Raw genomic sequence first — 23,175 nt, forward strand, 5'->3', positions numbered from 1 at the left:
GAAACAGACACACACACACAGAGAAACAGACACACACACAGACACACACACAGACACAGACACACACACAGACATAGACAGACACATACACACAGACACAGACACACAGACACACACACAGACACAGACACACACACACAGACATAGACACAGACACAGACACACAGACACATACACACAGACACAGACACACAGACACACACACAGACACAGACACACACAGACATAGACACAGACACACACGCACACACACAGACACACAGACATAGACACAGACACAGACACAGACACATACATGCACACACACACACAGAGAAACAGACACACAGACACATACACACAGACACAGACACACAGACACAGACACACACGCACACACACACAGACATAGACAAAGACACAGACACAGACACAGACACAGACACGTACATGCACACACACACAGACACAGACACACAGACACACAGACATAGACACAGACACAGACACACAGACACACACACAGAGACACAGACACAGACACACAGACACACAGACAGACACAGACACACAAGCACACACACACAGAGACACGGACACAGACACACAGACACACACGGGGTGTGGGGCATAGAGCCCGAGCAAGAGAACGAGCACTAAATTTCTTATGAGTAATAGTTTCTTTTCCCTTCCACCTCCTTGTTCTTCTGTTAGCTGTCTGTCTGTTTTTAAACTCACTGTTTTTAGGAGGGCAAAACGCACACGCCCATCCTGAAAAGCGCGAAGAGCCCTTTGAATTCTTTCTCAGCCCTCTGACAGCCAAGCCGGTTTCATTTTATTTCTTTATTTCTGGATCGTTTCATCCACCGGACACAACCTTTGTCCCCAAACACCACATTCACTTTACACAAACTTGTTGACCTGACACCCAAGTCAGCTTTTCTTGAACCTTCGTCTGAGCAAATAAACATTCCTTGTGATCTGCGGATATCCCGAGCGGCGTCAGGAAGGGCCCGCGAGGACCCTGCTGGCTCAGCTAGCCCACCAACTTGGGACTGATTTGGTTTCCTCTTTCTCCTCTGATTTTAAGAAGTGAGGCAAAAAAAAAAAAAAAACCAAAAAAACAAAAAAAACAAAAACCCCAATTCCTGTTCATTTTTGAGACAATGCAAGGGGCTCAAGACACCGTTCCAGGAAGCTGATTCCATGGAGGTCACCAAAAAAAGTGGGCCGGGACACCAGAAAGGGGTCTAGGGATCCCACCGTGGAGGTGGGCTTCAGGGAGCAGGCATCACAGTGGCTGGGATGGCAGACAGAGAGGTAAGCGCCCCGGCGTGGACACACTTGCGAGCTCAGCCTGGGGGAGTGTGACACCACGTGCTACAGGGGCGGGGACAGCACCCTCCCTCCCCTTCTTATCTCTAAAGGGTGCAGGGCCGGATCTCAGAGTTTCCCAGAGAAAGAGGAGAGATACAAAGTGAGTGAGAGAGAGAGAGAGAGAGAGAGAGAGAGAGAGAGAGAGAGAGAGAGAGAGAGAGAGAGAGAGAGAATATTTAAACCTTAGGGACCGACCGAAGAGGTGAGAGGCTAGCAACTCCTCCATGTCAACTTGCCAAGCCCACAGCCAGTTCCGAGAGGGTCCAGCAGCGTAGACGCGGGAACCTGGGGACCCGGAGGGAGCGTTTCTTTGCAGCTCCTTGGGGGCTGGAGGCTACAGTCCCAACCCTTTCCACGTTGCTGCGGCGGGAAAATAAAGCCCTCAGACAGGAAGAGGAGTTGGGGTTGCTCAGTCAGAGAGGATTTAGTTCCCCGAAGTGTGGCGCGGTTGGGGCTTTATATCCGGGACAAGCGAGTGTCACCTCACTGTAAGCAAATCCTGGGGCCTCAGCAAACCCGGCTCAGGGCAGCTGGCTCTACGCCCGGCTCGGAGTTCGAGACTCTGGCCACTCAGAGCTCTGGGGCCCGCAGGCTGCTGACCCAGTAGCCTTTATCTCTGTCCCCCTTTGTTCCTTTTATCTCAGGCTCCGCAGGAGGCCCGGAGAGGCCACACTGCCTACCGTCCTCCTGGCTGTGGTACCTCTTCAATGCCCCGAAGGTCTGAGGCTGCAGAGGAGCGGGGGCACCGAGCTTCTCGCTAACTGGGGCAGGCAGTGACGTGAGACCGGCGGACCTCCCACCCCCACCCTAAGGGCACCGACACCCGGGCACTCGCTCGGATCCCTGCATCCGCTAGCTCCGGAGCTGCGCGCTCCACGATGGCTCCGGGCCGGGCAGTGGCCGGGCTGCTGCTACTGGCGGCCACCGGCCTGGGACGCCCCTCGGAGGGGCCGGAGCTCGCCTTCACTGAGGATGTGCTGAGAGTGTTCGGCGCCAACCAGAGCCTGTCGGCCGCGCAGCTGGGGCGCCTGCTGGAGCGCCTGGGGGCTGCACCCCAGCAGGGAGCGCTGGAGCTGGGCCAGCTCCACTTCAACCAGGTAAGGGTGGCCCCGGGGGTCTTCGGTTTCATCAGATTCCCCTCCCCAGAGCAGTAGCATCAGAGAGAGAATTTTCATGAAGTTTCTCAAGTTCGAAGCGTTCATTTGATCTACAACGGTTGGTTCACCAGGCACTAAGAGACTAGAATTAGGGATCTGGCAAGCCAAAATGACGAGCTGAATTACCAGAGAGCTTGTTGGTCTATAGTAAAACTGATAGGTCTATGAAATAGTTGAGGGCGGAAAGTCACCCAAGAGGTGGGCTTTAGATAGGAATGGTATATGTTTAAATCTTAAGGAAAGAGAGCCATTTACTTAACTTACGCATTCAGCAGAAGGAACCTGTCACATGCGGTCCTTATCAGCTTCGGGGTGAGTGACCACTCCTATTTAAAACCACTTGTATATATTGCATAAGGCCGTTAGGGCTGAAACTGCACACCTTACAGATGGGGATACTACAGACACCTTAAGACTCAGATCACCGCGTGATTACCGATTCAGTCGGTGGCAGGCAGGGGTTGGAGTTAATTTCTCATCATGTCATGCATGTCATGTCATATCATGTCGTGCCATGTGTTTGACTCTAAAATTCATTCAAAATAATAAAACGTACGTTTCTCAGTACATGGGTATCTATCTAGTCTGATGCCGCAGATTTAAGGGCGGGCTTGAACGTTATAGAGTAATTAAAAATCACACTTGTCTCAGGGCTTGGGCTATGGTTTGGTGATGGAGACCGCGAGTTCTAAATCCCAGCCCAGCAAGCCATTAGAGGAGGCAATTAAATCCACGCTTCATCCTGCCCGTTCCTGCTTACCGACCCACGTTAAATAACAGATGGGGCAGTTGGTATATAGTTTATCATTTTGGGGCAGTGGAGGTTTACTAGAAAAGTTTCTGTTCCTCAGATCTTTGGGAAATTCTATATTCTACAACTCTGCTTTCAGAAACATGGCGTTTTCCAATGAGTCTGATCTTCGACTACAATGAAGGAAACTTCACTCAGATCAATTCCTCAACATTGATTAGCGTTATAGTTACCTTCCTTCCTTCCTTCCTTCCTTCCTTCCTTCCTTCCTTCCTTCCTTCCTGGGGATTAAATTAGACATATTTTGTGTAGCATGCAAGTCAAGCACCGTAGCACTAAGCTCCAGCTCCAGTCCCCTGGTTTTGTTTCTGTTACTGCTACACTAGTTACATGTATACAATTCTTATGCAGAGTTTGTTTTTTTCTGATGCTGTGACATAGGATCCTTCTTTGACCTAGAAGGATTTTGTGCTGCCCCATGCCGAGTTTTTAAATGTAAACTGTCTTAAGTTTCATTTCTTGCATGTTTTTATACTTGATTTAATGTTCGAGAAATTGCATGTTGCACACACGGAAATGTCCACACATTTTCTTGAAGTATCTTGAAATACCATTGTAGGTATTTTCTGGCCTAGCTGTATTGTCTTCTTTTTAAGAAGAAACAAAACAAAACGCTGAGCTGACTAGTTTCTAGGTAGGCGTGGTCATTTGCTTGGAATGAAGTTTCGGGACTGACTCGAGGCTGTATCTGCAACCAACATACTGAGTTGACTTAAACGATAGTCTTATCTCACAGAGTCTGGAGGTGAGTTTTCAAGAGGCCAAGGACCCCAAGCTCCCTTGCAAAGAAAGTAAGGGGTATACATAACATATTTAGTAAAATTGGTTATATTTACTATAATACAATGCTTAGTGTATAAGTATGTAGGATAGACATCTCAATGGGTAAATTATATGTTGATACCTTTATTCTCATTGTCAAATTTGCATGTGTATCCTCATTATGAGTATCAAAAGGAGACAGGAGGAAGCCCATAATTAGCTTGGAAACAGAGAAGCCAAGAAAAACTCCACACTAATCAGGCTTAACAAACATCTCTTGCAGTTCTGTGAGGTCTTAATGAACATAGCAATCATTGGTGAAATGGTGGGAAATGCTAATCTAGAAGAATCTATTAATTTGTTGGTAATTGATACATAGACTTGCCAAGGCACTCATGTGCCCGCATTAAAGCATCAAATCTGAAGTGGAATATAGAACCTTCATCATCTTCACACTTGAAAGAACATAATTTCAGTCTCTGTTGGGCACAAAATAGAACCAGGCAAAGTGTATTGTGAGAAATTTAATGATCTGACTTCGAAAAAATCCGAGAAAGTAAAAGGTTTGCATGGGCCAGAAATTTCTTAAAACTCTCCAAGATTTGCCAACAAAATTGGACATTTGGATGAGAGCTTTGATAGCAGCTGGACAAATTTCGTTCAGGCAATATACTGAACATGTCAAATTTGGAAATCTTTCTATTTTTTGGTATTATGGGTACCATTGCCTTGCTGCTTTGAGAAACAGAGGTCACTCATATTCTCAGTGGACACAACTCAGTTTCAAGTTTTGCTTTTTAATGACTATTGAGGATCAAAAGACTTAGATAGGAGGACAATGCTAAACTATGTAATAAAGGACTTTGGTAATCAAATGGCCATGGGGTGCTCCTTGACTGACATATAGACTTCCAAGGTCAGAATCTCTAGGAAGGATGGATCATGGGGGCTGCTTTCTGTTTATTTCCGTGCTGGTCTCTCACTCTTCTTTTTCCTTCCTTTGCTCTTCCCAGAAACCTCATTGCCACACTCTCTCATGTGGAAACTGGTTAAGCAAAAGAGAGGCCTCCTTTTTTAGAGAGTTATGCTGAGCTCTAGGAACATCTCCGCTCAAGCATCCCTGAGGCTCTGAAGTAGGTGGCCGGTGATGCTGCCTTTTGCTTCACATGGTTCCTCCACTTGGGCTTCATCCCCCCCCAGCTCTTCCCTGTGGTCCTTCCTGCTGTCTCCTGCATTAGATGTGTTTCTCTCACATTCTTATCCACATCAGGATGCCCACAGTCTATCTTTAGACTATTTGAATTTATAATCAATCTTCCTAAAGCAATGTGGTATGCTTTCTCTGAATAACCAAACCTCCATAAACTCTGTTCACTAATGAGGTCCAAGTCTTGAGCCTGGCATTACTGGCTCTGTCCCCCTTGTGCCAACCTTCCTCATCAGACTTGGCACCTACTGAACTGCACTCCTCACTTCTCTGTGAGTTTCTGTGTGCCTTTGCTCAGTGTCTTCCCTGGAGCCTTCCTGCTTCTAACCAGAAAGCTCCGCTTTCCCTTAAGTTCTCCAATCCAAACAGACACGTTAGGAAAGTCTAGCTAATCTTGTCTTAAAAATCCTGCCACCAGAGATGTCTCTATTTTCTGAATTCTTGCAAGGTCTTTATTTGCCTTGCTACTTTCAGTTGTCTGTATATGTGTTCTGCAGACCTCGACCAACTTCTTTAAAAGGCAAAGCTTATTATACCACTCTTCTAAGCAGTTTGATCCCTTTGAATAAACTGTAAACACATTGCCATTTCTTCTTCTTCTTCTTCTTCTTCTTCTTCTTCTTCTTCTTCTTCTTATTATTATTATTATTATTATTATTATTATTATTATTATTTTTATTTCAAAATGCTAGTATTGGAACCCAGGGACTCTGTGGACCTAGGCTCTGCTAAGCTCCCTAAACTTCAAGTGTTTTAAGGTGGATGAACAGTCTTTCTGTGCTGTGTCTCTGTGTGTCTTTTAAGTTATTTTTTTTGGCACCATTTATACCCACTTATGTTGAGGTATTTTTTTTTAAATCTGTTTAGGCATTACATTCTGAGAAGTTTTTTTAGATCCGACCAAGAGTTTAGGAGGAATTCCTTTCTATGTGGCTCTTTGTCAGTTGATACAATTGCTACTATCTAGGGATCTCGTTCAGGTTTGTTTTCTCTGCCAAGTAAAAAGTTAAGAATCAGAAAAAGTCTTGAGCACACCAGGAAAATCTCCCACAGAGCAGACAGGATTCACTAGTAAGGAAAGACTTTTATGAGAGGTGAGGAAACATACACCACAGTCAAGCACAGAGAAAAATACTCTCTGTAAAGGTGGGTGGGGCTGGGAGGTAGGATAGGGAGTGGGGTTGGGAGGTAGGATGGGGAGTTGGGGAGGGAATGTGGATTCCCAAATCTGGCTTCTCTTTGAGGGGGAGAGTTTGATGTCTTTGAGGGACATTACTCCCCCAATTTGGGGGTTGGTCACTCTGAACAAAGACAGGGAAGCTATAAGTCCATGGCTTTGGGATGAACAAATCCTGGTCCTGGCCTTGAATTTGTCATATTGGTTCACAAGCGGGGAGCCCTAGAAAACTAAGCCTTTAGGCCTTTGTCTCAAGTCAGGAGTGTGAGGAAGGAAATACACTTTTATCTATTTGTGACTCTTCTTTTTATTTTGGATCTAACTTTGAGTCCCTCTCAATCATAGTATAATATGTATATAATTTTATCTGTGTTATTAAGCTTTTCTCCTCATGTGGGTGTATCTCACTTGAAGTGTGCTCCCCAGTGAGGATTTAAACAAGTGGATGGGAATGACCCACTCACCTATTGGGGGCTTCCATAGCCTCTGGTTTATACCATGTACGCATTAGACATTTTTGTTTGTAATTTCGGAGACAGAGTCTCACTTTTTTAGGGCCTTAAACTGAGGTTCCTGCCTCTTCCTCTCAAGTGTTGGAATTAAAGGGATGCTACACCCTGTCCACTGTCTAAGATTTCATTAGAATTTTTTGAATCTACCTGTGACAGCAATCTGGACTTCCACATCTAGAGGCCATTGCACAGGTAGAACACGTGTGCATTCGATGGTGATGTATGCTCAGATGATATGTCTGATTAGAGAGTACAAACAGAAATGAGGCAAGACCAGACCTGTTTTCCAAAAGGTGTTGGGAGAGTGTGGAATGTACGGAATGCGTGAAGGTGGGGCTGAGGAGGCCTTGGCGGTGGGTTTTAGAAGACATCTTGACCCTTTCATTCTGGAAATAGCAGAAGGCAATAAACAGGCTCTCCACCCAGAAAGGCCCCCCAAAAATGCATACTCTTCAATAGTATTTATTTACTTGCAGTCTTGGGTATCAAACATGGTAGATGAACATGCTATCACTGAGGTATGTTCCTATTCTGTTCCTACAATCGTTTGCCTGGAACGATCGTGTAATTATTAAGTCTTTTTTCCTTTAGTATCCTTTGGTCTTGTGAAGCCAGAGGTCTCTGAAAATTAGAAAGATAACTCCTGAGTCAGGTTAATGGATGATCAGGGTAGCAGTGTATAGCAAAAGAGGTGTGCGTATGCATGTGTGTTGGTCACTGTGTTCTTGAATGTATTGCTTGCTGTCATGCATTACATATTTTTCTTGAGGTAAAGGCAAGGATAGTATTGGGAGAATTCTAGGAAGCGAAGACTATGGGTGGAAGAGATGGAGAACCAACTTTCTTCTTTGGCCTTTTTGTGTAGAAATATGATAGGGACAAATCTGGTCGGAATGCCCGCCGACCTGCTGGTTCTCATGAACCCCTATTCACGGGATACAGAAAGATGAAGCTTAGTTCCTTGTTAAGTGTCCTAGAGTGAGGGCTCCCTGCAGACTTACTACATCACTCTCACTCAAGGTAACCATACAGAACATGTTGTGCTTTCAGGCTCTGGTAAAATGAGGGACCTGCATGATTCATTCATTTGACTGTGACATCACAAGCTCCATTTGCCAAGGCACCAGGTGGGAGCCACTTAAGAAGGAAGATGCTTCTCATTCCTCCCATATCTCACCCTCAAGTGTGTGTCTTTTACCCACTACCCCATGAGTCATGTGGATCCTTTTGTATAAAATGTAGGTAATTATAGTGGGAGTTCCCAATATTTCATTATGCTATACAACCCTTCTAACCATTTTATTTGTAAGATCACATTTTGTTATCCTAACAGCCCTATAACAAAGGTGCTGTGTTTTGTCTTACAGGAGAATATAGCACAGAGAGGTTAAATAGCTGGACTAATGGTATAAGTGGTGGGATCCCCGATAACCTTAAACACTTTGCTGTAGTGCATACATTTTTGTTATAGTCTAAGAAAACGTTTTATCTAGGTAGATAAACTATTATCTCATATTTTGGACTATGGACATGTGTTACTTATCTGGCTCCATCACATGAAGGGAAAAGTCACAGGGCTACAGGGTACCTAGTGAGGATGACTGGTTCTTGTTTTCAGTGTCTGTGTGCACACCTACAGAGGCTAGCACTCAACCTCAGCTGTCATTCCTTAGTTTTTCTTTTTCCATATTGTTTACAAGACAGGTTCTCTCACTGGCCTAGAACTTGCCAAGGAGGCAAGACTGCTAGCTAGGAAGCCTGAAGGATTTGTCCATGTCCCTCAGGTCTAGGATTCTTCTTCCTCCTTTTCATCTTCTTCCTCCTCCTTATCTTCTCCTCTCCTCCTCCTCTTCTTCCTTCTCTTCCTGTTTGTCTTCTTCTTCTCCTTCTCCTTCTCCTTTTCTCCTTCTCCTTCTCCTTCCTTCTCCTTCTCCTTCTCCTTCTCCTTTTCTCCTTCTCCTTCTCCTTCTCCTTTCTCCTTCTCCTTCTCCTTCTCCTTCTCTTCCTCCTCTTCTTCTTCCTCCTCCTCTTCTTCCTCCTCCTCTTCTTCTTCCTCCTCCTCCTCCTCTTCCTCCTCTTCCTCCTCCTCCTCTTCCTCCCCTCCTCCTCTTCTTCTTCCTCTTCCTCTTCCTCCTCCTGCTCCTCTTCTTCTTTCTTCTCCCCCCTCCCCCTCCTCTTCCTCTCCCTCCTTCTAAACATGAATTCTGGAATTAAACTTAGGTCCTTATGCCCCGCCCCCATGGCTGTCTTCCACTCTGTGGAGGAATTTTTATGTAATTAGAAAATAAGGTGGAAAGGTGTGGAAAGTCAGTGTGTGAGACAAAGCCACAGTTTCTTGGTCTGGAGAGATGAGTCACCAGGTAAAGGCATGTGAAGCCAAGGCTAATGACTTAGATCTGATTCTTTGGTCTACATGGTGGAAGGAGAAGACTGACTCCTACAAATTGTCCACTAAATTCCACAGGAGTGTCATGGCTTGCACTGAGTGTTAAAGAAAAGAAAACCAGCAGCTCATCTCAGTCATATGTGGGGGCCAGTAAAAAAAGAGGATAAGACATGTTTGTTAATTAAAAATGTGAATGTTGAGTGGAGAGTAGACAGCCAAAACTTGTGTGCATACACATAGTAAATAAATGATGTAATTACAAAAGCTACAGTGTTTAAATAAACCCCATAGCAAGCATGCAAATCATATCCCAAAGTCTCACATGTACGCATGGCTCCCAGTCTACTGGACAGCATGGAGTCTTAATCAGAAGGAAGGGAATATCCTTTTGGTTGGGAATGCCTTTGAAAAGTCACAGCTAAGTCAATTCTGCTTATCTGCTTTGGTTTAAAAAATATACATTAATGGACCATTTGCCTATATAAGTTGTGTCTATACTTTTAAAATCATGCTGGATTTTCTAGAGAGTTACGTAAATTCCCTTTCATGGAATGAAATTTTCATGAATTGATTATTTGCTGCCCCCAGAGACATTTTGAGCAGCTGATCTTTCTTCTATCGCTAGATTGAATATGAGAGAAACACCTATGTTATTGGGACAGCTTCCAGCCCATCATTTATGGTTCACTTCTGGCCAATGAAAATAGAAATCTTTCTTTATGAGCTCCTTGACATCCTGCTGGGGGGAAGTGGTTGTGCATAGGCATTGGGGAATGAGTTGCAGCATGGAGGGAAAGCAGGCAAGCAGGGCTTGTCTACAGAGTCAGTTGCTCGAATACAACAAAGCACCAGCACGAGGTAGAGTCTGAACTCTTTGTCATAAGGACAGGGAGAGTGAAGTCCATCCTTGACCAGTTGTGTTTTCACTGGGACGCTGCAAGTAGAGTAGGCAGGGGAAAGGCCTGTAGCAGCCAGACTTCCCATGCTTCCTGCTATGTTCTTGTTTCCTGGTTCTTCCCATCATAACGGACAGTGACAGGCAGGGGTTTAATTTTTCCCATCAGGAAACCCATTGCCTTTAAGCTATGACTATGGTTTGGGTGTGTTTTCTTTAAATGTGATGTACTTTGGAATTCCATGTCATTAATTATTTTTAGGAGTTGGGGGAAAATAAGGAGAATATAAATAGGAATGGAAAACGAGGCCTGAAGTTGAGAAGCATGAATGAATGCTCCATAAGTCAAGGGGAATTCACTCCAGCGATGGTGGTTCAGTGTGGTGGGTTGCTGGAATTTGTGAGTTAGTTGTGTGTAGGGCAGTGTTCCACAAGGGTCTTACACATTACCGGGTGTGAAAAGTTAACCTTTAGGTCATTTATTTACAAGAAAAGTTTGGAAACTGTAGACAATCTTAGAAACTTTGCCATTTTCAGAGACTTCTCCCATTTTCAACTCGCTGAGTAGTGAACTCCTGTTTGTAATTGACGCTAATTAATTTATTTTCTGGACTATTTCCCAGACGTCTGATTGTGTAGACAAGTGTGTTTTTTGAATATTGAGATTTATAAAGAAATGAAACTATCATCAAATTACCTTTGTGATGATGGGATCTGAGAGCTTAGAAAACCTTCAAAATGGAGTCTTGTTTAATTCTGCTTCTGTCCCTTTCCAAAGATTCTCTGTTGTTTTTCTGTTGTTTAAGGGGAACAAAGCAAAAGTTGATGAATCTATGGTGCTAACCTGAAAAGTAGCATTATGTCTTTTAAATCCAAATTTTAATATCTTTGCTTTGGAGTTTTTAATATATATATATATGTATATATATATATATACATACACACACACACACACACACACACACATATATATATATCTGAATAGTTAGAAGAAAAAGAAAAACAAAACAAAATACCCAAAACCCCTAAAATAAATGAGCTCAGACAAAATCCCAGAGGTAATTTTAGTTCCCTGAGCCCAGTTCAGTGTATTCTATGCTTGTCAATATTGTGGTGAGTTCCTGAGTTCTCTAACCCTTTTAGACACTGTTGCATAATGGTTAACAGTGACATCTAGGGTCAGATCCCTCTGCCCCCCAGCCCCGACTAAAATTTAAATTCTGTCACTTAGTAACATAGTAGTCCCTGGCAAATAACTTACTTCTTCAATCCCAGTTTTCACCTTTGTGAATCCAAAAGGAGGAGCAGAGCCATATGGTGGTTTGAACTGTAACAAGTAGAGTCCATCTGCTACAGTTCAGACCTGGAGTATCCAGTGTGTGACATGAGCTAATAATTAAAACCAAAATTTCCATCCCTCCTACCACTTCATACAATGAATAGTGAGAGGGATGATGCTTGGAAGATGCTGAGCGTGTGGGCCTGTCTCAAATGTGTTCTATGTATAGCTATTGTCCTCATAATACCTCATATAGTATGTCCTCATAATATATTTGGTATAATTTTATTATCCTTAACAAAGTTGTTACTTGTTGGGGACCTGAACACCTTAGCATCAGACAGTTTATAGAGGAAGGTATGGCTGTGAAAAGACAACAAGGACTAGCGGAATAAAGAATTCACAGAGACGTAGGTCAGCCTGGTGACCTTGGTTCCTGTGACTTGCGTTTTGAGAAAGGCTCTAAGACTCAGCCTCTACTTCCCTTCCTCAAACTCTGGAACTAATTTCCTGAAGATGTCAATCTTAGGCATAGACTTAATGAAAGAAACTGAGTACTTGAATACGCATTGGAATTATTCTTTCCCTTCCAGGGGACTTCTCGGGCTATATTTAGGAATTGGCTCTGCTTTATTATTTTTCTAAACTTTATATCATTATTAAAATGCGAGTGGCTTGGGGATCCATGTTATGCTTCTAGAGATTGATTCGATTGTGTTTTTTTAAGCTTAGATCTACTTCTAAATCCATGAAAACCTTGATATGGATTTTGCAAGCCAAAGAATCCAGGACCCTCTTAGTTCAGTCGAACCTTATTAGTTGGAAGAAAAACAAGAGAACAGCTATTTTAGTCTCACTGGGAAGAGAAGAAATACGTGGCTCTTTCTAGACAGGGAAGGAAAACATTAGCCTAGGCTTCAGACTGGATAGTAAAGTCAAAAGTTTGATTCTGAGATGAGAAACAGATCGTGTGCCGTATAAATTAATTGTGTGTCGTATGGCACATAGACCCTTCTGTTCATGATTCCAAGGTGTTGGTGGGTACTAGATCCCTGGGTTTGTGTATAGAAGCATGGCCGATTATGGTTTTCTCCAAGAGAGGTGCTCAGGATTCAGTGCATGGTACTTCTGCATCTATTAATATAAGAAGCAGTCACTGGCTCTGTCCTTGATCTTGGGATGAGTGCCATCCAAGTAAATGCGGGCAGCGGCTCCCCTGCGGCAGGAAGCATTGAATTCCTATTATTCTAATAGGAACAATGGCTAACATTTGAGGAGTGCAGCTTATGCGCCAGGCATTGTACTTGGTGCTCCCTTCTGAACCATCCCCTTAGTTCTCACAGTCCTCTGGGGAGATGGATGGGTCTTTCAACTTTGCCCCTCAGTTCTTTTCCCTTGTTGACCTGAAGCGGATACTGTGTTGGCTAGGTGACTCTGCCAAGCATCCCCCGAGGATTGCCTGGTTTTGGTGCCTCCTTGGGTGTGAATAACTGGATTATGAATTGCATGAGTGCTTCCACCATTTCCTTACTTCCCGGCTACTCCTCAACACACTATGGTCGGATGTCTCCCACCACTTCCTTGAAATCTTTCTCCACAAGGTCACCTGGACTTTGATGTTGTTAAACACAATAGATGTGTCTCCTGGCTTACCTTTCTGTAGATTTTTATGGTGTCCCGTTATGATCTCATTGAAACCCACCCTTTCCTTTCTTGCAGCTACTACATTGCTATTGGGTTTTCAATGTTTCATGACCTTTCCCTTCATCTTTCAATGCTGTGGTCCTCAGAGTTCCTCAGGCCCATCTTCTGAGTCTATACACTTTCTCAATCATGTTGATCTCTATGTGTATCTCTCTGTGTTTGTACATATTTCCTACCGGGGCTGCTTTCGTATGTATTTTTCTCTTGTGATTCAGCCTTGGACATAAAGGGCAACTCTGCTCCGTTTCCAAACTCTGCACATCTACACTTGCCTCAGATTGAGTTCACCCACTCCATTTCTCCGTCAGAAAATGGAGAAAATGGCCACTTTATGGGATTGCAGTGGGTATGAAGTCAGAAAAGGTAACTAGGCACACTGTCTTGTGAGGGACATGCTGTAAGCCACCCCTGTAATTGATGGCCCCACACCCAACACTTTCTCATTTCCCTTTCTGTTCTCTACATCCTATTATATGTTTTTCTCTAATCATGAACAAACCTGAATACGTTTGTTCCAGAGTTGATGCCAACTGAAAACCTTTGCTTGGTGTGTGTGGTTCTGCAGTATCTGCCCTCAAAATCAAATATCTTGACATTAACTTTTAGAATAGTAACTTTTGTTCCATCACACCTTCCTAAATTAGTCCAATCAACCTAAATGAAATATTAAATTGAAAATAATCCAGTAATTCTGTTTTTCATGCAAAAGAGTTTTAAAGGCAACATGAAAGGAATGTATGTTAATATTTCAACATGTTGTCTGAGTAGAAAGAAATAATGAGACTCTATTATATTTAATTCCTGAAGCTTCCAAGATTTTTTTCTCTTTATTTAGATGTTTTCCTCCATACTCCATAGCTATTTTTTTGGTGTGTGTGTGTGTGTGTGTGTGTGTGTGTGTGTGTGTTTGTGTGTGTGTGTGACATAAAATTTATGCCTCTAAAATGATGTCTTCAGAGGTCCTGATAAAGGAGTCTTGATCTACATGTCTCAGAACTCTATCATATATATGTGCTAGCTTTTACTCTCTTTTCATGTACTTCTTGATGTCCAAAGTCTTGGTAGTGGCAGAAGAAGAGACAATATGCAAGAAGTCCATTCTTTCTAGATATCTGTGATCTGATTAAAGACATATGTGTTTTTGGGAATAGATAATATCATAAGAAAGTTATCACAAATGCTAAACAGATAACTAAAATGAGCGTGGGGTTATCAAAAAATGGGATGACCATGACAATGTCAAGTCCTGAATGAATTTTAAATGAGGCTTTGCAGAACAGAAAGCAGTTGATAGTTTGAGATAAGAGTATCAGAATTATGGGTCAGGTGAGTATAAGGTCACAGTGAAGGTAAAATAGGTTTATTAGAGCTTGGTTAGAGTATAGAGTTTGTCGATGTTTTAAGAAGTATCCCCCAAAAGGGGAAAGGACTATCAGAAATAGATAATTGGGGTTTTTAAGTATTTAGATTCTTGGAGAAATGCATAGTTCTGAAAGTTTGTTTTTACTATTGTGTGTATGTGCTGGGGTAGAATGGGGTAGAAGAGACAGTGTTGTGATGCTTTCAATAGAAACAGTCTTGTGGGGTTGTAGGACATAGGATTAAAGGTACACAAGACTACATTAGGGGCTCCCAAGTCCTCTGCTATGGTTTGAATAAGACTGGCCTCATAGGCACATATATTTGAGTGGTTATTCACCAGGAAATGGCACTATTTGAAAGGATTAGAAGGATAAAGAGGCATAGCCTTGTTGGAGTAGGTGTGGCCTTCTGTGTGTCATTAGGAGTGGGATTTGAGGTTTCCAAAGCCTATGCCATCCCAAATCTCTCTCTCTCTCTCTCTCTCTCTCTCTCTCTCTCTCTCTCTCTCTCTCTCTGGATCAGGTTGTAGCTCTCAATTGCTTTTCCAGCATCATATCTGCCATGCCTGCTACCATGCTCCCCACCCTGATGATAACGAACTAAATCTCTCTGAAGCTGGAAGCAAGCCCATGGTGTTGCTTCACAGCAACAGAACATTATCTAAGACAGTGGGATATAAAGCTGTGTGTGACCTTCCCTGTGGTGGGCAATTTAATGTCAACTTGATACAATCTAGAGTCATCTGAGAGGAAGGAGCTTCAGTTGAAAAAAATGCCTCCATAAGATGAGGTTGTAGGCAAGCCTCTAGACCATTCTCTTAATTGCTGAGAGATGTGAGAGGGCAGTGCCCATTGTGGGTGGCTCAATTCCTAGGCTGGTGGTCCTGGGTCCTATAAGAAAGCATGTTGAGGAAGTCACGGAGTGCAAGCCAGACAGTATCACTCTTCCCTGGTCTCTGCATTGGATTCTGCCTCCAGGTTCCTGTCCTGTTTGAGTTCCTGTCCTGACTTCCTTCAGTAATGAACTATGGATGTGGACACATAAGCCAAATAAAACTTTTCTTCTTCATCTTGCTTTTCTTTTAGCAATAGTAACCTAAGTCGACAATACTAGGATAGTGGGTTATTGCTGTGACAGCCCTAACCATGTTCTTTGGGGAGGGCTGAGGAAAGACTTTGAAACTTTAGGCTAGAAAAACCGTTGAGTGTTGTGATCTCAGTGGTCTGTTCTGTAGGAGCTTTGAAGATAAGAATGTTGGGAGTAGCGCAGATAATGGAGTCCTGGCTTGTGAGGTTTAGGAGGGAAGCAAAGACTCTACGGGGCCTTTTGTGCTAGGACTGAAGGATCAGCTGTGATTAAGAAGAGCCCAGTATCACTGAGGCAACGTCTTCTGTGAAGTGTTTTTCTCACTCATTCCATGCAAGCTGTATTCACAGGTGGGCCAAGGTTGTACTTCATGCAACAAATGGACAACTTCATGGACAAATATGGCCATGTGTAAGAGTCTCTCAGGTGATATTGCTTTTGAAGGCATGAAGAGGTCATGGAGAGCCCTTGAGGCTTGGCACTGTGAGAGGCCAGGAGAGGCCATTGGTGAAGATACAACTTTAGTAGCAGTTAAAGGTCCAGGGTTGAAGAGGTCATGGAGAAAAGTTGATGCTTTGCACCATGAAGAAAGCCTAGCAGAAGCTATAAAGTGCAGCCCAGTTGTAGTAGAAGATCCTAGCACTTCCAAGATGCCACTACTATGGGATGAACACCACCACCACCAGCAACGGGGAAGTGGAGCAGACCAGAGCTTAGGAGACAGGCTGTGTGTGCTGCAAAGGGCAGAGCTAGGGAAGCAATTCAAGCTCCTTGAGGAGCCCAGAAGATCATGAGTGAATCCCAAATATTGAACGTTGAATTATTTACACTATTGGAGTGTGGCTTTGCTCTGCTCAGATTGTGACTGTGCCCTCCTGGTTCTTCCCTCTTGACGTAAGAAAGTGTTTAATTTAGTTTTGATTTTATAAGAGGGCACAGTTGAGAGACTGATCTTTTTTTAAAAGAGTTTGGATTTTAGAAGAAACCTTGTTCTCCCAGAGACTGAACTTTTAAGTGTTTGAATTGGTAAAGATTGTGGGACTTTTAAGTTTGACATCTGTATTTGTGGCATGTATTCATCTGAGATCTAGGGGATACCCCCTCCCTCCAAAGCAAAGGTTGTATCTCAAAAAGGGGTATGTGTCAAGTTGACAAGGAGTCTAGTTTGATGTCACAGGCTAGAGTCATCTGAGAGGAGGAAACCACATTAAGAAAATGCCTCCACCAGGTTGGGTTCTAGGCAAGCTTGTAGAGCATTTGTAAATTAGTTTTCTTAAGGGATTGATGGGGGAGAGCCCAGACAATTGTGGGTGGTGTTTTCCCTGGGCGGGTGGTCCTGAGTTCTAAAAAAATGGGTGGAGGAAGCCATTGGGTGCAAGCCAGTAAACAGAACCTCTCCTTAGTCTCTGCATCAGCTCCTTCCTCCAAGTTCTTGCCCTGTTTGAGTTCCTTTCTTAACTTTCTTCAGTGAAGACTATGAATGCAGAAGCATAAGCCAAACACCCCCTGTCTTCCCCACTTTGCTTTTTGACATGGTGTTTCATCATAGCAATAGTAACCCAAACTGAAACATCTATCATGTCAAGGATCCTGTGTCTCCTCTTACCCACTCCATTCACAATCATTTTTTTAGTTCCAAAACTGTCTTGCACTCTTATATAGGGGACAACAAAAAGTTTAAGCTTATGTGACATGTCTCTTAATATTAAGACTATAGGCATCATATTCAAAAACTGTAAAGGCTACAGATGCTCAGGTGCTGAACGGTATTCCTACTATACACAAAGCCCTGGGTTCTGTGCCTAGCACTGAACAAAACTGGGTATGGTTGGTCTACAATCTCAGCATGCTGGGAGCAGAACTAGGAGGGTCCGTTCAAGTTCATTCCCGGCTGCATGGTGGATTTGAGGCTAGACTATATTACATGAGACCCAGTGCCACGAAAAAAGAGAAAATTCAAAAATATTTACTCAATTTATTAGCTACAATAATAATAAACCATTGCTTATTAGTACTTTAATTTTGAAAGGTTATTTTTAATCATATACTAAAAATATATGTGCTGTGAATGTCAGAAACTTTGGGTGTCCTTGCACCTGTTGTGAGCTGAAGAACCAAACTTGGATCAGTGTAAGTGCAGGGAATGCTTTTAGTCACTCCTGCTCTTAACTGAGAAGCTATCTCTCTGGCTCGCTAGTGAGTATTTTTAAAAGGAAAAGAAACTTCTCTACTGCTTTAAAATTTCAGGCCGATAGGTGTCTGCGTTAACAGATGCTTGCTTGAATGTGGACTTCCACATGTGCTGCTGCATTTGGTCTATTGTGACATGAGCTATGCAGCCTCGTTCACTTGTAAAGGAGGGAGGGAAGGAGAAGCCGTCAGTAACATGATGAGAATCATTTTGACCATATCCTGTCTCTGCCAGGGACCTAGCAACCTAGGGGTACCCGGGACTATAGTTTGAGAACCAGTGTGCCTGTGTAGGACAAATGCTGACCTTGTATGCAGATGTGAGGAGCTTTGACGGTGAGCTGAAGGTATTTATCACATATACTTACGCACAGAGAGACTGACTAGGAGGGCTTTGGTGAGCAGCAAGGCAAAATGGCCCTTTGAACTTAGAAAACAGAAGAAAAAAAATCTGTGGGTCTATCTTATAGTGACACAAAGTAGGAGGACTCTTGCTATGGGGATGGGTCAGGGTTGAGAGCGGGAACGCAGAGCAAGTGTCTTCGTGGTGAGGAGGTCTTGAGAGATGGATACAGAGTGAGATGGAGATGGGTGATGTGCCCGTCTCCATGGTGAAGTCTGCAAACCTCTTTGAAAAAGCAGGTTTAACGTTGAAGATTCTTTTCATTTCCTGATTTTTGTTTTTTGTGGAATCAACTACCAGTTCATCCTCCATGTGTGTATGAAACCAGAAAAAGAGATTACAATGAAATGGAAAAATAATGATTCACTTTTATTTTTCTAAACAAATAGAGACCCAAGTACATTGTTTAAAGTGATGAAAGCTAGACGGGTAGAAAGAAAAATAATCACTCATAATTTTAGCACCTAGACAGAAACACCACTAACATATGGGGCCTTTGTGAATCAAACTTTATAAACGTGCTTTTGTGGCAGTGATGCTATTCCTACATACTACTTCATAAGGATTTTTTAATAGTGTATAATTAATTTGGCATATTTTTCTCTTTAAAAATATTTTTTTAGGGGAAAAGTTTTCACCTGCTCCTCAGAAAGACTTATAAGAATGTATGTAACATATCACATATAAGCCTGTTTGTAAGTGACCTCGTGCCTGTGCGTGATTTGGTTTATGTGTGTATATTACAGTATCTGTTTTAGTGTGTATGTATGTGTGAATGTGAGCGGTGTGTGTGTGTGTGTGCATTTCTGTGTTTGTATGTGTATGTGTATATGTATTTGTGTGTGTGAGTGTGTGTGTGTGTGCATTTCTGTGTTTGTATGTGTATACATATATGTATTTGTGTGTGAGTGTGTGCGTTTCAGAGTACATGTGCACCATTCAGGTGTGTGTAAGAAGCAGAAGAAAGCATGAGATAAAAACTGGAAACACTGATATCAGAGAAACACTTGTCATTCCTAGATCAGCCTCCTAGACGATTATTCATCTGGAGTGGTTTTTGTTGTTGGTGTTGTTCAAACTTTCCCTTTTATTGTGTTAAGAACGTGTCCAAAAATCAAGCCGAGAAAGACTGCATCAACTCTGAGGAGGCACTTAAGATGGTAGACTTGGGCGAGGTCGGGCGAGAACAGGCTGGAATGACAGTAAAGGGAGAGACACCGAAGTGTCTGGTCGCCGAGTTAGGCAATCCCCATCATCACGGCAGACAAATCTGCGGTCTCCGCATCCACTCCTGCTTCGAATGTTCCTGTTGCGAGTGTCAAGCCTGTAAGCCACCAGATGCATGACCTGTCAGTGACCCTCGAAGGGATAAATCAGTGAAACGTTCGCTTGTCGGTTTGAAAAGACGTCCCGGGAGAAGCAGGACTCGATCCCTCAGTGTACGGGAGTCGGGAAGGGGTGGGTGGATGGGTGGGGGAGCACCCTCATAGAAGAAGGGGTATGGGGGATGGGATAGGGGGCTTATGAATGGGAAAGAGGATAACATTTGAAATGTAAATATATAAATATCCAATAAAAAAAGAAAAAAAAGAAAAGACCTCCCCATAGTTATATTCAAAGCTGCACTTTAAACTTAGGTATTTAAACAGTTGGGATCTAAGCCAGGTGCCCTGAACGATCTACTCTTAGGGAGATGTTACTTCCTGCGCCCGTTTTGTTTCCGATACTGTTGTACAATTGGCTACATAAGCAGTCAAGAGGTCGGCATTCCTTTCCATTTTACTCACCTGTTTTTATTTTATTCTTATCTATTTAGTCACCTGTCTATCAGGAACTGTCATGCGCCAGGCCTCGTCATAGTCCTATTATGATTAGCAAGTATTATGGGAACATGAACTCGAGGGATCTAAGTGGCTTCTTTCTCGTTTGAAAATCGTTCTCGGTCTCCACGTTTCCCTTCTCTCGTGTAATCTATTGTTCTGGTCTCACATCCGTGTAGTTACACCGTGGCAGTTCAGGTGCACTGACACGCTGGTTCTGCTTTGGGAGCTGAAAAAATAATGTTGTGGGCTGTAGAGGTCTTCTGCATCCAGAACACCAGTGGTCCACAGTCACCACTGAGAAAATGTGGCCATGCCAGGCCCTTCCCAGCTGTGTTAGGAGTCTGAGCCGCTGCTTGAGACCCTGGGATCGCTTGTTAGTTTCTGTTTGAACGTAGCCTTTGTGAACCCCAGTTTTCCCATTTGAAAGCTGGAGATGTAGGGGAGACATGATGGAATTTATTTAATTTGTATTTAAGCCATCTCTGTCTCCCCTGTACCCATTCACTAGGATCCTAATTAGTTTAAAGAGTAATTTAACTTTATGACCCTAAAAATCAGTAGGCCCAATAAAATAACATTTCACTTCATGATTTAGGGGATTGTCTTTTTATTAATTGAGTCATTCTTTGTGTTTAATGAAGAAGACATACCAGCCAATCTCCAATGACTTAGTAATGGGAAAACAGGAGACTTGACTCTTCTCTAGGACAACTTACTTTGCTAATCTTGGACTTACCTTTCCAAGATGTGATTTCTTTGTCAAGATCCAGCCTTGCTTGGTATTGGAGAGGGGCTCTGAGAGAAGGGTGTCTGGGAGCGGCAAAAAGAATGACTTGAAGTAAATCACAGGTTCGAGCTGCCGGTCTAGATTCTGCTGAGATGGTTTTCTAGACTGCGCTCTTTCTCTCTCTCTCTCTCTCTCTCTCTCTCTCTCTCTCTCTCTCTCCCTCCCTCCCTCCCTCCCTCCCTTTCTCTCTCTCTCTCTCTCTCTCTCTCTCTCTCTCTCTCTCTCTCTCCCTCTCCCTCTCTCTCCATCTGCTCTGTCTAGACAGCTTTTTCTCACTATTCTAAAAACTCTCTGGTTGAAGCAGCTCACTCTGTCTGTAAAAATTCTAAATGCTATCTGGGTTTACTCAGAAAAGATGCTATAAAAAATGATCAGATCTTCCGACCAAGTCAGAAATCCTGGTAAGAAAAAATTCTTGAAGAGCTGTTTCGCTCTCCAGAGATTTCCAGAGAGCTCAGCTCTCGCTAGAGAAAAATTCTAAGAACTGCTCTTGGCTTTTGCTGGCTCATCTCATGCAGACCAGAAGCCCAGTTTTTAATTTACATTATCAGTTTAGCTATTTATTCCAGGTTTCCTTTTGATTATATTATGAATCAGCAAACTGTCACCCCAGTCCTTTGATTCTTAAGAGACAGTAAGTGTACATGCTGACCTTAAACTCAGAAATCTGCCTGCCTTTGCATCTTTCTGACAAGCTGGTTTCTAGGGTAGCTGCCTTAGTTCCTTTAGATTCGTGAAGCTCCTCATAGCTCATACTGTATTCTTATGTTTTGCAGAGTTGAGAAGTTTTGTTTATTTTGAACTCATGTGTTTATAGCTCTTTCCCATAGCCTTAACGGCTGTCCTGAGGGCCCCAGCATTTACCATTCTGCTGAGACAGTAGCTACACTCTTGACTCCTGGACTCATGCTGTCAGATTATCATGGAGTCTTTAATGTTAACAGGGAGGACATTCCTCTGTGGAACATGAAATATGTACATTATTATATAAACAAGCCTTATCCCCACAGCAGCCATCGATACTCGTGGAGGCTCCATGGGTGCCCTGTTCCAGGGGCATCCACCATGTCACCAAGTCGCTGTCCCCACCAGGGCCACGCCTGACTCAGCATTTCTTTATTCACATTTTTCTGTTATTAGTAATTGACGTGCTAAAGCTTGTGATAATTACTGTTCAGGAAACTCATTTATCAGTAAACTGTGGTTGACTTTTCCTTGACTGAAAGCCTTAGTCTCCTGTACCTTGTGCTTATCTTTATTATGTCTACCCGTTTTACATCTGCTTTCTTGTGGGACAAGCCAGTGATGGAAGCCATAACCCTTTTCCAGCCTCTGCACCTGTCTGAAGAAAGGGTAAACAACCTATTTGGTTAATGAACACATGGAACGAAAGCCGGGAGGAAGTAGAAAGGCCTCAGAAGGGACAGAGGACGGGAAAGTGACAGGTTTGCATGCAGTTGGTTGGCTGGCAGCCTAGAACAGGAGACTGTGCCTCACATGGGGTTGTGGGAAGGACGTCTTCTGAGTCATGGGTCACTGCTATCTATACACATGACAGATTCTAGAAGGAAGCGGCATTTTTGCTGGAAACCAATGGCTATGGCAGTCAGTGGTGTAGCGAGCAAGGGTGCAGAAGCCACTAATAAGATATAAAGAACTCCTTCTACCTTGGACTCAAAGCCCTTGTCCCTCCTCCAGCTCTTTTGTTAAGGATTTGTAATAGAGTTTACTTTTTTGTATAGCTGAGTTACTTTATAATAAAGGAAAAATGAACTGACCTTGGTACTGCTTTCTAATTGTGATCACAGAATTGGCAAGCGTTAAGTCACTCTCCCTTCCTCTACCAGTACAGACAGAACACAGCCTGTGTAACGGTCTCACACACAGAGAAACAGCCTTGCTGGGAATGTGTTTCTCAGGGTTCTAATCCATGACATAATCTGAAGCGGTCTCTGAGGTGACTTTAGATGGGATGACATTTGCTTCTGGTTTGGTATGAAGAGGTTGACTGTGGAGGCACAAGAGCAGACAGTCTTAATTGTCCTTGTCAATGGATGCTACTTAACCAGACAGTCAAGTACCGGCCAAAGGAAGAATTGGGCAAGCGTTGAAGACTAAGAGAGCTTGTCTTTTTGTCACCATAGGCAGTAGCCAGGCCCATGACTTTCGCCTGTAACGCCAGCACTTAGGCTGCTCAGGACTTCATAGTGAATTCCATGGCTAACCTGAGCTACGGTGATCAATTTTGAGACTCTCTCAAAACAAACACAAACCAACG

General features: G+C 43.3%; 1 protein-coding gene across 6 annotated transcripts in view; it reads left to right on the forward strand.

Moving 5' to 3' along the window:
* Slc39a8 (solute carrier family 39 member 8) overlaps window positions 1-23,175 on the forward strand; it is a 146,983-nt gene that overhangs the window by 82,526 nt on the left and 41,282 nt on the right. The window contains exons 1-2 of one of the 6 annotated variants that reach the window (XM_017590787.3): window positions 1,160-1,299; window positions 2,001-2,453. In XM_017590787.3, the coding sequence (XP_017446276.1) occupies window positions 2,235-2,453 (219 nt within the window). In that variant the 5' untranslated portion in view covers window positions 1,160-1,299; window positions 2,001-2,234. The other 5 variants (XM_039102104.2, XM_006233356.4, XM_006233357.4 and 2 more) reach the window with 5 other exon arrangements.

The sequence above is a fragment of the Rattus norvegicus genome, chromosome 2 (assembly GCF_036323735.1).
Source record: "Rattus norvegicus strain BN/NHsdMcwi chromosome 2, GRCr8, whole genome shotgun sequence".
NCBI lineage: Eukaryota > Metazoa > Chordata > Mammalia > Rodentia > Muridae > Rattus > Rattus norvegicus.